Genomic DNA, 18,017 nt, shown 5'->3' with positions numbered 1-18,017 from the left:
ACTCTCTATTCATTTTGCAAAGGAAAATAAAGCTACTGAGGAGGAGGCCTTGCCTCTGTGCAGAGCAGAGTCCCACCAATGAGACGGGATGGCTGAGTTTCACCTCGGAAGCCCTTTAGGGGAAACTTAATAGTAAAGACTTCAATAACCTGTTTTCATTTGTCGTCTCTAACCATACACAGGATTAAAACTGATAACAGGAAACTTTGAAGACTGACGGGGGGTGCCCTTGAGCAGCACACGATGTATCTGGCAAATGAAAAGACAAATTTCACCGACTCATGTGCGTTGAGGGTAGTGGGAAAAATGGCAACTTCAGTTGTTACCTGAATTTATTTGAAATAACACACAAACAGTAGACAAGACACATATAATACAGAGGAATACACAGTATAAATGCTTATTGCTAGCACAAGTTTCTTCCAAAGGCATGTAACAGAAAAAGAAATGAAAATTATCCCTTCATAATGAATATTGGAGATAATAAGAAAACTAATTTCTTAAAGCATATTTCTTTCAAGAAAGAAAACAAAACTCTGACATAACCCTACAATAGGAGTATATGACATTCATGTTGCACAGCTCTGGTATAGCTTGCAATTGCATCTCCACGTTCGGAAAAGAACAGCTTGAATTATGCATCTAGCAAAAAATATATATCTATATTTGGAGACAAACAAGGATGGCATAAATATCAAACATGGGGGGCAGGATGCAGAGAGGGCTGGGCTGGGAAGGGAGGGGAGAGAGGAGATGGAGAGAGCCTAAGGGGGTGGCAGAGAGGGAGACAGAGAGCCCCACCATTCCAGGGGGAAGTTCTCCTGGGCAAGTCCATCTGACACGAGTGTGCATTGTTGAAGAGCACATTTGTGCAACTCATACTTGTGCCACTGGAGCTTGTGCAGGGGAACTTCCTGGCAAAGGGCACTCCATGTGATGTAGTGGGAAGAGGAGCCTTTTGCATTAAATGTTTCAGGTTCTAGGCAGCTTTGGGCCAGCCAGTGAAGTACTTTGCTGAGCTTGCACACTTGAACTGGATCCTTGTGTGGAGCAAGAGGCTGCCTTGGTCTTCTTTTACGCCAAGCTCTCACCCCTTCTCATGACAACTTTCCAATGGCCAGGTTCCTTATTAACTAACTCTCAACCCTTCAGCTTAGAGGGGATGAACCTTTTCCAGAGTGTCCAGAGTTTCTGTCTGAGTTTTTGACACAGAATGATTCATTTTGGGAGATCCATTTTTTGTAAAGATGCTGTAGCAAACATGGACAGCTGAGTACACACAGCTGTCTTTCAAAAGTCCAGAAAAAACCCTCCATCAACCAGTCAAAAATGCAACTTCTGCACTGGTGTTTCAACCGCCTCTGAATACCACCCTTGGGGATGTTCTGTGCTTTGGCCCAATTCCTGGTAAATTGTGTCCAAAAACTGCTGATATTTCTGTTTCATGATTGGCCACTACATTTCACATTTGTTCTATGTCTCATCCAGACATGATTTTGTCAGATGTGGGATGTTCCCACGGGGATAACATGCAAACGAAGGTCTTTGAATTTGTTTTCTCCTTTATAAAGAACATGAGGCCTCCATCTTTCATCTGGAACAAAGGACTCCTGCCTTTGAAATCACCCCTGGCTGAATGAGGGTGTAAATCAGGAGACACCATTCCATGGGCTCAGTTGTGCCCTTTAGGTCTTTCCCTGAATTCCCCACTTTCTGGAAAGGGTGGTTAACTTCCTCTCCATTGAAAAGTACATAGAGCTGAAAGAGGAAGATGGAAGAGTGACACTCTTTCTCACTTCCTGTTTTAGCTCTATGTGCTTTTCAAGGGTCACATTTTAACTCTGCTAGATCTGTGATCAGAAGGGGTGACAATCACATCACTCACTGAAAAATCCAGATGTGCCCAGAGTTCTAAATGGTTTTGCAGCCACTAGTGTAAATTAGAGCCACATGTTTAAACCACACAATGAACCGGGATCCACCTTGATGTATCAGTAGAGTGCTGGCTTTGAATTAGAGAAAACCACATTCAAATCTCCATTACACCATAGAGCTTACTGAGTGACCTTGGGCAACTCACTTTTTCTCACCCTAACCTACCTCAGGGTTATTGTGATGTTCACACAGAGAGGGGAAACAAAATAAAAAAAAATCCTTCCAGAAGCACCTTAGAGACCAACTAAGTTTGTTCTTGGTATGAGTTTTCGTGTGCATGCACACTTCTTCAGATAAGCTGAAACAGAAGTCACCAGACCCTTATATATAGTGAGAGGGTGGGGAGGGGTATTACTCAGAAGGGTGGTGGGAATGGGTGATTGGCTGATAGGTGTGGTAAACCTGTAGACGACTGTTAACGACTGCAATTGGACTTACAGGAAAAAGCAAGGGGTGAGATGGCTAAAAATAGCTTTATCATGTATAATGAGTTAAGAATCCAATGTCTCTATTCAGACCAGGTCTCTCCATGGTTTGGTGATAAGTTGCAGTTCAGCAACAGAGAAGGGAGTGAGTTAATGAGTGGAGCCAACATTGCTGTCTGCCTCTTGGTTCAGCCCTTGTTCTGCAGTTGGCAGCCAGAAGCACAAACAGATGAACTAAGTGGAACCATTAGAAAAAGTGGTAAAGTGATGACACTGTGGGCCTTTGTATGTGGATCCGGCCTCCTCGAGGGAAACCACACTGTTGCAGTGCCCCCACCCTTGGCTGGTGCCACTGATGCTCACCTGGCAGCATCACCCAGCAGTCCCCTTCTGCATGCATTTATATCCTTATGCAACAGGAGCGATGTTGGTTTTGGGGAATAAAAAATAAGTAGATTTCTCATTCAAGTAGCACTGAGAGGCTGTGGCTGCAAAGGAGGTGACAGTCAAAACAGGGGCAGACTTTAGTCATCTTTCGTAATACGGCACCCTGTGGGAGGCCAAAATTTGGCACCCCCAAATGGATCTTCTCAATTTTGCGCCCCCTCGGCCCTAAATCTAGTGCTTCTCAAAGGCCGGTCACAAACTGCTGAATATCATTATGGAAGGAGCAGCAGCAGAACATGTCCTTCCTTCACAAGAGGAGGGCTGGCAAGTGTACTTGGAATTGGTATGGTTAAGAGTAGCCATGACAAATCTAGGGATTGCCTCCTCCTTCCTCAGCTTTTCTTTTTGGCAAGTTGGTCTTTAATAATAATAATAATAAATTGCAATTTCTCAAGTCAGGCCACTGTTCTGCAGAACCATGGCCAAAGGATCTTTTTATTTTTTATTTTTTGCAAGGCTTCAGTCAAGAGTGAAAGTCACAGAAAGCCCAGGTCACTTGCCAGTGTTCCACCTTCCTACGTGAAATGAGGGCCTGCCTGCAAAGAAGTCAGAAAAAGGCAGGTGAACTGCAGAGGGAGGTTCCTCCTTGCTCCAGGGGCCAAATCAGCAACAGCCATTTCTGGGGCTCCTTTCCCCACACATTAACATATCATATGGTGTGATGTCACCATGGTGTTTGTCTCCCAGCTGCTGCCACTGATTTGGGGGTGCTAGACAGAGCATGATGAAGGGGGGCAAAAATGATGCAGAACATGGCTGACAGCAGCCCCTTGTCATTCAAGCCATTTAGCGCTGCTCTGAATGGAGGGAGCTGTGAGGTTGCAGTTAACCTGCCGATTTGAACATCGAAACCTCAGATTCTGCTCAGGATTTGGAACTATCCCCAGGGATGCAATGGGCTCATTTCCATTTTCCCACAGCTCCATTTGTGCAGATTCTGCCATGGGGTTCCAGGCATGCTCTTCCTCCTCACATTCGCTGCCCATCATCAGCTGCAACACTGATGGTAGAAATCCAGCTTGCAGCTGAAGAGGGTCCAGTTCCAGGAATCTGCTCCCTCATAACTCTACCTGGGAGCAAGTGGGTGAAGTGACCCCTTTCCTCTCACTCAGCTCCTCCCTTTCTGTCTAGAAGAGCAGGTGTAAACACAACCAGCCTTTTGGGGGGGGGGAAGGTGGTGGTGGTTATACTGCCAGTGCGCTTTATGTCAGATCCAAAAGGGAAATGGTTTCCTTACGAAGACACACCTGCAGCTACAGAGAGAACCCAAAACTCCACCATCGTTTTCTCTGTTGGAGCACTGTGTTTTTGCAAGTTTCCCTGAAACGAGGAGGAATACAAACTCACTTCGGGAGAAAAGGATTATGCTTTCAAGAACACACATTACAATCTCCAGTTAAGTTGCCCACCTCCAGCCTTGGGGCTTCTATTTCTGGTAAGTGGCGGCTTGCTGAGTTTTGGGTCCCCGAATGAATCCAGTTGCAGCGCCAACGTCATACAAGAATGGAGCAAATCAAGGACATGATGGTTGGGAAGGTCAGTTTAAAACAGGTTTTCTTTTCAGGAACATGATAGCGTGTGTTTACTTGCAATTTGTATAGTGGGAACATTTCTGAATGTTTTCTAACTGTACTATATTAAACGAGTGGTTTGTGGCCAGCAGTGGGGTGAAAACCCATCCAGCTTAATGGCAAGCCTGGTTGCAATGCTATTTAAAAAAGAAATCTGTGTCGTTGTTTTTTTAAAAATTCCTGAGTGCTAGTCCCCATAAAAGGAATACAGAGGGTCACTTGATGTACTGCAGTGATCGGCACATTGTCTTCTTACGAGTTCTTCTGAGGAACCTTTATCGTCACAGTCTTCACTTCGGAATATTCTCGCAGTCCACACTCTCCCCTAGAAAACAAATTAAATGTGCAAGATTTGTGACTAAACACCATTCCTCTCTACAAGTACCACACAGAGATGCTTATCAGAGTCTGGGTGATGCACCAACAAACAGGGATGGCCAACCCACACGATAAGGTAAGGAAGCAGATCCTGTGTGCCACTAAAGGAGGGAGAGTGAAAGACGAGAGATTTGACCTGAGAAATCCCTATGTGTGCTCCCCGTTGAAATGAATGGGAGAGGCACGTGTAGAGCATCATAAGCCTCCATTCACTTCAGTGGTGCTTGCAGAGGAGAGTATCCCTCTGCTCAACCAAGGAAATGCAGACTCAGTGCCCTCCATCCCCTGCTCTCCCCCACCCCAATTCCCTTCTGGGGATACTGGCAGTAGTTTCCTTGGTTGAGCAGAGGGATACTCCAGAGAGGAATATAGGCAGTTCATTAAGCTTTTGCTTGGGGAGAAAAGGAACTGGCTTCACCACTGCTACAACCCTGTTTCCACTGGACTATAATAAAGTGGTTCAAGGTCAAACACTGAACATAACAATCTCCCCGTCCCCCCATACACTTTTGCCAAATTGAGGGCCATTTTGGTTGAGCTCTATCAGGCATTAAAATGCCCAGGGTCAGGTGCTGAAATGTCAATGTGGATCCAGACGAAGGGCTTGTTTGCATGACTGCCTCCTCCACATCCACCCCCACAGCATCACCTGGAGAGCCACCATTTCCCCCTTTCTGTTGGAGGCACCATTTGGACAGGTATGAGCCCCAAAGCCCTCACTGGAAGTGTTGCTTACATCTCTCTCCCATTGCCGGACATTTTGAATCCTCCAAAAGGACTCTGGGCATTTAAGGCATTGTAACAATTTATCCTGTCGGAGGAAGAAAGAAAACACATTGATTACAAAGTCTCCATGTTATCCCTCACCCTAGAAACAGACACCCCATTTTCCAGAGCAGGCACCCCCTGCCCCCAGCCCTCCTCCTCACCAGACAGTTCCTGCTTGCATTGCGGAGGAAACGGTCAAGGCCTTGTTGATGTCATTGGTGAAGACGGCAGCAACCAGTCCAAAGTCTGAATTGTTGGCTCTTTCAATAACTTCATCCATGGTTTTAAACCGCAGGATTTCTTGAACAGGCCCAAAGATCTGCAACAGAAATGGAGTGGGCATTTGGGGTAAATTAAAATGGCAGGCAGTCACTGTGAATGGGAGTCAAGTATGAATCTTGTTTAGATGCGCCCAGAAATGTTTGGCTCTTGTTCAGAAAAAATTGGATCTTGTTTAGAAATGGCACCACACCACCCCCCATTGAGATGCCTTCCTGGGCATCCACCAAAGAGAATGGTAAGCTGGCACAGCTGGGTCAGGCAAACAAGGGGTGCTTCTGGGCTGCTGGGACTCTTGACCAGTGCTCATCCTGGCTGACCGCTGGTGCCCTGCCAGGGGGAAACTTCAGGAGCCTCTGTGAATAGGGTTTTTTCCTGGCAACATCCGACAAGGTCTTTGACCCAGAGTGTGGGGAAAAGAGGATGAGAGGAACCAATACCTCTTCCTTGGCAATGCGCATATCATCCGTTACATTGGAGAAGACTGTGGGTTCAATGAAGAATCCCTTCCTTCCCAGTCCTTTGCCTCCACATTCCAGCCGTGCGCCTTCAGCAATGCCACTCTGAATCAGTTCCAGGATCTTATTGTATTGTTTCTTATCAATCTTGAAAAAGAAAAAGAAGGAGAAAGAAGGAAAGAGAAGATGAGCATAAGCAGGGCCCTGCAGAAACTGGGTGCGCCCAATACAAGACCATCTTTTCCAGTGTCCTTTTTTTCACAGCGGCCAACAAGATGTGCCTGGAATCACAGGATCATTGGCTGTGGACATAGATTGATCTGCAAAGCACAAACCGTCTTTATCAATTCCTCCTCTTCATTTCTTTGCCGTGACTGCCTGGCACCTGGAGATCTGCTCTCTTGGAATACTACACACTGAAGTTTACATGCATTGCATTGCTGTTATAGTGTTTTCGCCTGATCTCTTCCTCCCCTCCCTCCCTCCCTCTAGTTTCTAGAGTAGTTTAACAATCAATCTCTCTTCACAAGGAACTCTGGGAATTGTAGCTCTTCAGTGAGAACAAAGGTCCCCTAAGAACTCTCAGCACCCTTAACAAATGACAGCTTCCAGAATTCTTTGGGGGAAGCTATGAGTGTTTAAAGTGGGATCATAGCACTTTAAATGTATGGTGCTAATGTGGCCAGTGTTTTTGCAGGACTTGGCATGCACTGTAGAAATGCATTTAGTATCTGGGCCCTGGATACCTTCCCTTTACCTGTGGTCCTTGTTCTGTGGTGGGGTCAAAAGGACTCCCCACCACCCTCCTCTTGGCACGCTCAACACTCCTTCGAACAAACTCCTCGTAGATGGGCTCCTCCACGTAGATCCGGGAGCCGGCGGTGCAGCACTGGCCTTGGTTGAAAAAGACCCCTTGATGTGCCTGCTCCACTGCGTAATCCACTGCAAAAGCAAGAGAGCCACATGCTGAGGGACCGTTCCCCACATCTGTGGCTCCTGAGCCCACGTCACACACATCCCTCCGAGCTGCAAATAATGCTGCTCAACTTCAAAGCAACAGAACAAAACTCCATTGCTGGGGTGGTGGGCAGACGTTTGAAAAGATCAAAACATCCACACACATGTTATTTGTGTATGCTGCCGTTACTGCAGATGATTCATTCTGTTTTACGTAGGGATTCCTGTAAGAGCAGGGCAGAGATCAAAAAGGTTTCGAGGGCCGTAAGAAAAAACCCACGACGCTCTGCAGGAGGTCCAGGATGCTAGTTACGACAACAACGGATTAATTAATATTTTGGCCTGCATAATTCAGACTGTGTCAGATCATAAAAGCACTGGCAGACAACTCAGAACTCAGCCTGCTGTTGAAATGAAAACCCAGTAACTGGGAACTGGCAGCTTTTGTCCAAATATCATAAGAACGTAAAGACAGTCTGCTGGATCATACCAGAGGTCCATTGAGTCCAGCCTCCTCTTCTCACAGTGGCCAAACTGATGCCTAGAGGAAGGACCTGTGAGCACAACAGCAACACTCTCCCCATTTCTGATTCCCAGCATCTAGCACTCAGAAGCATTCCTGCCTCTGACTGGGGAGGAAGAGCACAGATAAACACTGGGGGGGGGGTATTGTTTTTGTTTGTTACTATCTGATATATTTTTGTGTTTTAATATTGTAAACCACTGTGTGATCCAAGGATTTAATCTAAGAAAGTTAATAACCCAGCCAGATGGGCGGGGTAAAGGTAAAGGGACCCCTGACCATTAGGTCCAGTCATGGCCAACTTTGGGGTTGAGGCGCTCATCTCACTTTATTGGTCGAGGGAGCCGGCGTACAGCTTCTGGGTCATGTGGCCTACATGACTAAGCCGCTTCTGGAGAACCAGAGCAGCACACGGAAAAGCCGTTTACCTTCCCGCCGGAGTGGTACCTATTTATGTACTTGCACTTTGACGTGCTTTCCAACTGCTAGGTTGGGAGGAGCAGGGACCGAGCAACGGGAGCTCACCCCCTTGCGGGGATTCGAACTGCCAACCTTCTGATCGGCAAGTCCTAGGCTCTGTGGTTTAACCCACAGCACCACCCTTGTCCCTGATGGGCGGTGTGTAAATAATAAATTTATTATTATTATTATTATTATTATTATTATTAGTAGTAGTAGTAGTAATTATTTAAAATAAATTTGATAAACAAACAAACAAAATAGCCATCATAGCTAGTTGCTATTGATATCCTTCTTCTCCCCAAATTCTAATCTGCCCTTAAAGCCATCCGGGTTGATGGCTATCCTTCTCTCTTGTAGGAGTGAGTTCCACAGTTTAACTATGCGCTGTATGAAGAACTGTTTATCTGTCCTGAATTTCCCAGTATTCAGCTTTGTTGGATGTCCTCAAGTGCCCTCATTATGAGAGAGGCAGAAAATCTTCCCTCTGTCCTCTTTATTTGTGATGCTGCACTGTTTGAGATGGCCAAGCTGCAAGATCTGGACTCCCTCCATGCAGACTGAAGGGGTGGATATGTGAATAAATCATATTTCTTAAAGCTATGGCAGACTTCTATTTTCCAAAGGAGCATAGATCTTGGGTGAATGCCTGGAACCCCCTGGAATCTTACTACCACTCAGCAAAGAGTGGTGATGGTGCCCAACTTTTACAACAATATATACACTTTGGGGGGGGGGGATTCCCTGATATAATGTATTTTTTAAAGTAGTATACACTTTCCCTGACATATACATTTAAGTACATCTTAATTGGTTGGAGGACTGCATCACAAAACTCAGAGAAGAGTTAATTTTGAAGGATAGCAGTGTTTTGGTTTGCGGGCTGTTTCAGAAAGTGAGAGTTATTTACATTACATTATTTGCATTAAAATGTGAACCTTACAAAACTCCTCCCTCGTCCTTACTTACAGTCGGCATCTGCAAAGATAATATTGGGGCTCTTCCCCCCAAGTTCCAGCGTCACCCTCTTTAAGTTACTCCTCCCAGCTGCTTCTTGGATCAACTTGCCAACCTGAAAAGATGAAGGAGAAAAGGCTTGAGAGATGGGCGCAGAGCAACAGGCAGCTCAAGGCTCTAGTGAAATGTCAGGAGCTGGCTGGACAATGAGGAGAGGCGGGGAGCTCCAGTCAGAGAACCCCCCAGAGAAGCCTGAGAATAGGAGGGCTCCAGGCCAGGGGAATGCTGGTGGGACACGGAAGAGAGGAGGGGGGAAATGGCTGAATACAGTGGTACCTTGGGTTACATATGCTTCAGGTTACAGACTCTGCTAACCCAGAAATAGTACCTTTGGTTAAGAACTTTGCTTCAGGATGAGAACAGAAATTATGCTCCGGCGGCGCAGCAGCAGCAGCAGCAGCAGAAGGCCCCATTAGCTAAAGTGGTGCATCAGGTTAAGAACAGTTTCAGGTTAAGAACGGACCTCCGGAACGAATTAAGTACTTAACCCGAGGTACCACTGTACTGGACAAGCAACAGTTCTTAGTGAGAGAGAGGAAGAAGAGTGAAATATACTCAGAGTCGAGTGGATTTCATGCTCTTTATTCAGCTCATGGTGGTGAGGAGGAATGGAAGTTCCCCCAGAATGTCTGCTTTATATACATTATTTACACAATGGGCCCCATGTGATTGGCTAATTCTGGGATTCACCTGTAGACCAATCAGGTTGCGGATTCACTTCCATCTGGAGCTGGATTGGGTGGCTCCTGTGGACCAATCAGACTGCTGCATTCTGGACCCTATTGTTCTAGGACCAATCAGACTGCTGCATTCTGAATCCTATTGTTCTAGGACCAATCAGACTGCTGCCTTGTGGATCCTATTCAACTCAGTTCATAATACAGAGGATGAAAACACTGCAGACATAGGACAGACAGTTGGAGGTGGGGGCTGAGACTGCAACAGATCCATAGGAGCCTGCTGGTCCTACTGTATTCAGCTCCCCTCTTGTCTCCAAGGTCTCAGAGACTTTTGCATGTGGCCGAACAATGGGTTCAGCCCAGAGGTTTCAAGGGGCCCCTCCCTGGTGGACTGCAGGGAAAACAGCCGGATGGAGAGGAGGCCCAGATTGCCAGTTCTGGCTACTGCTTCACCGGCGCCAGTCTCACCTTAGGTTTTTCTGTTTGTATTCTGTTTCCTTGAATAAAGAATCAACTTTACTGCTAGTCTCTGGGTCTCTGGGCTGACCTGCAGCTGAACCAGCCCTGAGACGAGATGCAGGTGAAGATGCATAATTATGCTGACATAAGAAACAAAACATTTTGATTCCCAGAAGCAATGGGCAGATAAGAGTGGAGGCAGACATATCAACAACGGGTCTAAGAAGGGACTGAAGTCATCCTGGTCTCTTTGCTCCATATAAGTTCACAGAGATTCCCTGCCTGCCCACACAGTCTAGACACTGGTTAGTCTTTTGACTGTGCAGTCCATGCGGGGAGATGGGCGTACTGCAAGCAGTCAGAATCAGTGCTCTGTGGTCTCCAACTTTTACTCAAATGTAGGACTGTGGGCTTATCCACACTTACCTTTTGCCCCACTCTTTCCAGGAAAACGTCTGTGCTTAAAACTCCAGGTATGAGCATTTTGTTTTGTTTTGCCCAGGAGCTTTCCCCACAAAAACCCGCTCTTTAGTGCTCAAGCAGAGCAAATGTCAATTTGAGTTTCTGGCAGTGGGTTTTCATGAGGAAAGCTCCAGAGCAAAAGAAAGGGGTGTTCAGACATTGAGCTTTTAAGTGTGGGCCATGCCTAGAAAAAGCAGGGGGAAATTAAGAGTGGATAAACCCTGAGACATTTTGACTCTGAGGCAGACATTTTGTATGGCAGCCAGCTGCCACACAATAATGGCAGGCAGCAAAAAGCCTCAGCAAAACCAAGCAGAGCTTGCAAGAGCCCTGTGCGCCTATGCAACATCTGCTGCATTGCACTGGAGCCTTTTCTAGGAGAGTTGGCCATATCTGCCTGTTGTCCACTCAGTCATCCTTAATCATACACAAACCTGAGGTAACCACAACAACAACCTTGGCTGTAGGCTCAGCTGGGCATATAATGGAAGTCAAGAGTGCCAGCTTGGCCCTGCGACCATGGGTGCCTGGGGCCGTGGTGGCCCTGGTGCCAAATTTTGTGGGTGGCCAGCCCCTTCATGGGGAATTTTGTGGGTGCTCAGGCACTCAAGGCCTCAGAGAGCCAGCACCTATGATGGAGGTTAATATTGTTAACAACACACACAGAAGTGGGTGGTAGCATGACAGAGAATTAATGAGCCACTTCTAACGGATCAGGTGGCATCTGCCAGCATATCAAAAAAGGCATTCCACTACAAGCCAATGCTCATGGATAGATGACGGACCTCAACACTGCTTTGTTGCTGCCCACACCCTTGAACATGTACAGATTTTTACCAAAAGCACACGTGCAAAATCAACAGAGCTGAACATAAGAAGTGCCTGCTGGGTCAAGCCATTGGCCAATCTAGTCCAGCATCCTGTTCTCACAGTGGCCAACCAGATGCCTACAGTCAGGCCACGAGCAGGACTTGAGCACAGCAGCCCTCTCCCCTCCTGTGATATGAAACGGTCTTGCTTACCAACAGTCGTTTCTTCTTTCCCATCATCACTTGACAATGGGAAATGTGGTAAAAATGACAGCATAAGATGGAGCAAATGCAAAGCAGGGGCAATCTAGCCAAACAGGGCAGCTGGGAGGACAGAGAAGCCCAGTCCCTGGGAAGATCTCCTGTGCAAGCCCCGTTGACCTCAGCAAAGTTTCAAGAAGACCCTTATGATGCTTCATTTTAGAGAAAAGGTTACATCTTCAGACTTTTCCTTCAGAACTGACTCCATTCAGATGCTTTTGGCCTGAGACATTCTGATGGTTGGAGGCAACATATCCCAAGAACACCAAATCATTGTGGGATACAGTGGTACCTCGGGTTACATACGCTTCAGGTTACATACGCTTCAGGTTACAGACTCCGCTAACCCAGAAATAGTACCTCAGGTTAAGTACCTTGCTTCAGGATAAGAACAGAAATCGTGCTCCGGTGGCGCGGCGGCAGCAGGAGGCCCCATTAGCTAAAGTGGTGCTTCAGGTTAAGAACAGTTTCAGGTTAAGAATGGACCTCCGGAACGAATTAAGTACTTAACCTGAGGTACCACTGTATTTACAATGCAGGCAAACCGGCAATGCATGTTTGCTAGACAGGCACATGAAGCTCACAGAGTTTTCCTGTAAGTTTGCTAGAGAAAGCTCTGTGAGAGACACTCCCACTATGCCCAGCCAGAAGTAGGGCAAAGCCATATATAATCTACTTACCTGACTGAGCAATTCGTCTTTGCTCTCTGCTCTTTTGCCTCTCTTCACTTTTACTCTTTATCTCAAGCTATAAATGTGAAAAACAATCTGCCATGTCTGACCTCCAATGATCAGACTCCATCTTAAGCTAGACTTAAGCATGCCTATGTAACAGAATTACCATTTTAAGCTTGCCTGAACAAAGCTGCTGTATCTGTTACTTCTCAACAAGTATTCTGAGTGAGCAAAATGTTTTTTACCTTTTACAAGACTGTTTATGTGATTGTTGTTTTAAGGGAGAGAAAAGGAGAAACCAGTCTGCCTTAAAGCATAGATAAAGATAAAGGGACCCCTGACCATTAGGTCCGTGAGCGACTCTGGGGTTGCGGCGCTCATCTCGCTTTACTGGCCGAGGGAGCCGGCGTACAGCTTCCGGGTCATGTGGCCAGCATGACTAAGCCGCTTCCGGCGAACCAGAGCAGCGCATGGAAACGCCGTTTACCTTCCCACCAGAGCGGTACCTATTTATCTACTTGCACTTTGACGTGCTTTTGAACTGCTAGGTTGGCAGGAGCAGGGAACGAGCAATGGGAGCTCACCTCGACCTTCTGATCGGCAAGTCCTAGGCTCTGTGGTTTAACCCACAGTGCCACCCGCATCCCGCCTTAAAGCATACTGGTTACTTAAACTAAAAGGCTAAAACTGGTCAATCTAAGCTTCCCTTTTAAGTTGCAAAGAGATGCACTCTGCTATAACGTAAGGAAGGTAGGATAACATCTAATAAATACATCTAACATCTATACACATCCCTACAATCAACACAGTGGCAAACACCAAGCAATAAATCAAAGAACTAGCAATCTGTTGCTCCTTCGGTCTGCAACCTCATCCTGTCAACTGTTTCTATTTTTATTTATAAAATACCTCAGTTTCTTTCCCAGCCGTTCAAAACCACTAAACGTTCAATGTGACACACAACGAAATCTAAACCAATCACATTTTCAGATCACAGCTAAAAACTCAATGAATGAAAAGCCAGCCAAGAGCAGTTGTGCAGCAAAACAATCCAGAGATGTTGCAAAGCCAACAAGAGGAAGCCCCAAACACCTTCGCAAAGAGGGAGATTTCCACCTGTCCGGGAAGGGAATTTGATGAAGAGGGAGGCAACTTTGTTTTCCCAGGGAAGGAGCTCCTCAGAGTGGCTGCCACAGTAAATTGAGGGTGGGGATCTGATATCACCTGAATTATGGGACTACGTAACAGAGCTACTAGCTCAGTAAAGGAAAGTGCACAGATCAAAGCCTCTCTAGATATAAGCTTAATGAGTGTTGCAGTTCGTTCATCTGGGAGAATACTATGTGCTCTAACTCCAATGCTACTCCTCTCCTCTCTTGAATGACTACTCACTAATTATTTGATTATTCTGTATTTTTACCCTGGGCAGGGGTGAGGGAAGCTTTGCAGAGAGAAAAGGCAGTTCTTTCCAGTTTTCAATTTGGAAAGGGTTGCAAAGGGAGGTGTGTGTTGGCTTTTATGTCTTCTGCCCTGCTCACTTGCTTCCTCCTTCCCGTCTCTTGGCACTCCCAATGAACTCCCCACAGACAGCCGGTGCAGCCCAGGAAGGGAATGCCAGGGGAAAGGTTTCTCCCCCATAGACAGTGGAGCCAAGACGTTTCATCAACAGGAATGTTGGCACCGGCATCCTCCACTCCTCAATCCCCACTTGGAATAGGTTGTGAGACAGTGGCTGGAGGGGAGGATCATTCTCTGCATAACCCAAGAGGGACCAGAACTCTGTGTGCCACAAGGACCTGCAACAATATAATCTCTGTTGGTGGCAAGGAAAAAATAGGTATATATACATTTATAGGTATAGGGACATGATTTAAAATTCGGCTGGCATGCATGTCTTTGGTATGGGAAGGCGAAAATCTATAAGAGTTTTATGAATCACATTCTTAGGAAGAATCTGTATAGAGTTTGGGAGAAACATAAAAATCTGTTGGAAAGAAAAACACCTTTATTTATGGCTATCTCCCATCGGAGCAATTACAATTAAGAGAGTTAATGTAGATATACAGTGGTACCTCGGGTTAAGTACTTAATTCGTCCTGGAGGTCCGTTCTTAACCTGAAACTGTTCTTAACCTGAGGTACCATTTTAGCTAATGGGGCCTCCTGCTGCCACTGTGCCGCTGCTGCACAATTTCTATTCTCATCCTGAAGCAAAGTTCTTAACCCGAGGTACTATTTCTGGGTTAGCGGAGTCTGTAACCTGAAGCGTTTGTAACCCGAGGTACCACAGTACAATAGGCAACTGTAACTGTAGACAATGGGTGACTGTTCCATGTAACTGCTGGAATTTACATTGGGGAACCCAAACTGAAATCAATGGAAAACCTAAGGAACCAAGTTATTGCTTGCTTGCAATATCACCAGTTACATGATATGTTTAAATTAGATAGAAAGAATGGATTTTTGGACCAAAGTTCACAATTTGAAATGGAACTCTTGCAAAATAAGGATAAACCTTTGTCTAAAATGTATCATCTTCTATTAGAATGGGAAACAAAAGACGAGCTTGTTAAAACTTCAATGACACACTGGGCAAATGATATAGGACACAATATAGATCTCAACTCTGGAAAAGCAACCTGAAATTTACAGCATGCTACTCATTGAAAGAGAACTACTTGAAAATGATTCATAGATGGTATTATTATTATTTAACTCTGGGTAGGTTGGCTAAGATTTATAAGACAGAATCAGATAAGTTTTGGAAGTGTAAAGAAGTAGAGGGAACGTTCTTCCACATGTGGTAGACATGTAAAAAGGTAAAAGGGTATTGGGAAATGATTTATAATGAATTGAAAAAAATGTTCAAAATTACGTCCGTCCCCCCCCCAAAAAAAACCCACAGAGTTCTTTTTGCTGGGGATAACCCAGAATGAAATTCCCAGATGCCAGAAAAGGTTACTTACATATGCAACAACTGTGGCCTGTGTTTCGTTAGCCCCAAAATGGAAAGTGAGCGAGGTCCCAACTAAAGAGGATTGGCAACTTAAGCCGAAAGCATATGCACAACTTGCAGGTTTAACAGATAGAATAAGAGAGCAAGGAGAACATGCATTTAAAGAAGATTGGAAAATGCTTACTGAATATCTGGAAAATAACTGTACAGCTGAAAACACTGACAGCATTAAGATAAATTCAACAAAGTAAATAATTTTTGATGGATGTAAAAGTGTAAAATTTATTTGAATGGTTATAGTAATATATGCAAGGATGTATGATATGTAAAATGAACCATAGAAAGAGAGGAAGGGAAGCCACTGGATATTTTAGAGTTTGTAAAATGTTTATTTGAAATTGTAAAACAGAAAATGTAATAAAAATTATTACAAAAAAGGAGGAAAATAGGTATAAAAAGAGACTTCCTGGATGCCGGGATACAAGTTTGGGGCAAGTACTCTTTGGCAAGAGAACCCTATTAGAGATTTTAACATCACAAATTATGCTGCAAAGTGAAACGTGGAAATATAGGCTATTCGACTTTTAAAATATGCTCTTGTGAGTTCCAAAACTTCTCTTTTAGCATAGAAAAGACCACACATTTGGTAAGTTAAAGATTGTTTACTTACAAACTTTCCAAAGGTCAGATTCATGTGCTTTTTCATACATCAATCAATAAAATGTGGGCTAGCTACAGTGGTGAAAGTTCCTAAATTATTGGTATAGGAACTCAGGCTTGTTAGAGCCACGTGGTCTGAGCTTGGTGCAACCAGCTCAGACCTCTTTACACACTGAGCTTCTCAGGTAGACGGAGGTTTACCTTTCTCTCAAGGTGTTGGGGAGTGACCTGGTTAAGCCTAGCAGGACAGCTTACTCTATAGTATTAACCCCTTAATGCATTAATTAGACTTAAAATGTTGGACAAATTTTGCTTAAAATAGATATATAGATATATAACCTTCTGTCCTCTATAAAAATGTGATTTTTTTGAAAGTTCTGCTTGGGTCACTCACAAGGGGCAAATGTCTTGCTTTTTTTTGGCAGGGGTGGGGAAAGGAAGTCAAAGGGGATTTTGTGTTTATGTTTTTATTTCACTTGTATATGTAAAATAGAAAATGCAAAAATAAAATTTAAAAAATGTATTTCATTTTTCTTTTGTCTTTTCAATTACTAAATAATAATCCAGTTAATTTAAAGTACATTGAAAGGGTCAAATAGCTTATACTTGTTCTCTGTGATTATTCATGTATTTTTTGCTCTATAAGACTCACTTTTTCGCACCTAAAAAGTAAGGGGAAATGTGTGTGCGTCTTATGGAGCGAATGCAGGCTGCGCAGCTATCCCAGAAGCCAGAACAGCAAGAGGGATTGCTGCTTTCACTGTGCAGCGATCCCTCTTGCTGTTCTGGCTTCTGAGATTCAGAATATTTTTTTTCTTGTTTTCCTCCTCCAAAAACTAGGTGCGTCTTGTGGTCTGGTAGAGCGAAAAATATGGTAATTTGTTTTTAATTTGCTTTCTGGTGTGTGTGTTTTATTTTAAGTAGTCCTGTTTTGGAGCTGCTTAAGGGGTTGTTTTGTGGCTGAAAGGAAGGTTAAATATCAAAACAAACATAAACTGCAAACAAGGATCTTGCAGGTATGAGAATATTCTCAGGTTCCTCTGTCAAAGCCTAACTCCCCATGCAAAGTACACCCACACACACACTGATTCTGCAGATGTGGGGTTGTTTGCTGCACAAACACAGCCCCTGGCTGCAGATTGGCATGGAGAAGAGTAAGCTGTGCTTGTCAGTCCTTGGCACACCCCAGAAGAACCTCCTTGGCCCAGATGAGCCAACCCAGCAGCACACAGAGATGCACAGAGAGATGCACGGGTCTGGCAGGTCCTCTCAGCTCAGTCCATATCACAGCTGCATTTCAGGGCAGGGCCAGGTTTTGGTCATCTGTGATAGCATGGTGCCCTGAGTGAGGCCAAAATTTGGCGTCCCCAAATGGATCTTCTCAGTGATGGATCTTCTCAATTTTTACCCCCTTGGTTCCATGGGGTGCACCACCCTAAAACCAGCCCTGTCTCAGGGATCAGCTTTCAGGACTCCCCCAAGCTACCAGGGCTTACAAATGGCACAAAAGGCCTGTGTGAAGAAGACCTTGCATTGCTTTATGACTGGGTCACATTCACTCCATTTTTGATTTTTGTGTCATCTTCCCACCTTGCTGGTGACCCAAAACATTTCAGTGTCCAGAGTGACAAGTCCAAATGGCACCGCTTGCCTTCATCAGGAAAGTCCTCCATAAGTCCCAGTGGTGTTGGTACAGCAGGGCCGGCCTATCCATGAGGCAGAGTGAGGCAGCCGCCTCAGAGGGCAGAATCCAAGGGGCACCCCACCATCGCTACCACCAGAGAAGCAAGGAGAAGCATCTGGAGTGACTTCTCGCTTCCAGTGAGATCTTGCCAGAACC

General features: G+C 45.1%; 1 protein-coding gene across 1 annotated transcript in view; it reads right to left on the bottom strand.

Moving 5' to 3' along the window:
* Positions 1-318: 318 nt before the first annotated feature.
* The window catches only part of ALDH1A2 (aldehyde dehydrogenase 1 family member A2), a 69,473-nt gene continuing 51,774 nt past the window's right edge, over positions 319-18,017 (bottom strand). The window contains exons 9-14 of the mRNA XM_082198580.1: positions 9,170-9,272; positions 7,019-7,203; positions 6,244-6,408; positions 5,686-5,843; positions 5,493-5,567; positions 319-4,703 (exon numbers count right to left, since the gene is read on the bottom strand). Of these exons, the coding sequence (XP_082054706.1) occupies positions 4,631-4,703; positions 5,493-5,567; positions 5,686-5,843; positions 6,244-6,408; positions 7,019-7,203; positions 9,170-9,272 (759 nt within the window). The 3' untranslated portion in view covers positions 319-4,630. The remainder of the gene's footprint in view (positions 4,704-5,492; positions 5,568-5,685; positions 5,844-6,243; positions 6,409-7,018; positions 7,204-9,169; positions 9,273-18,017) is intronic.

Source organism: Podarcis vaucheri (genome assembly GCF_965113315.1).
Source record: "Podarcis vaucheri genome assembly, chromosome: 14".
NCBI lineage: Eukaryota > Metazoa > Chordata > Lepidosauria > Squamata > Lacertidae > Podarcis > Podarcis vaucheri.
The sequence above is the reverse complement of the archived record's forward strand: the minus strand, read 5'-3'. Positions and strand labels throughout refer to the sequence as shown.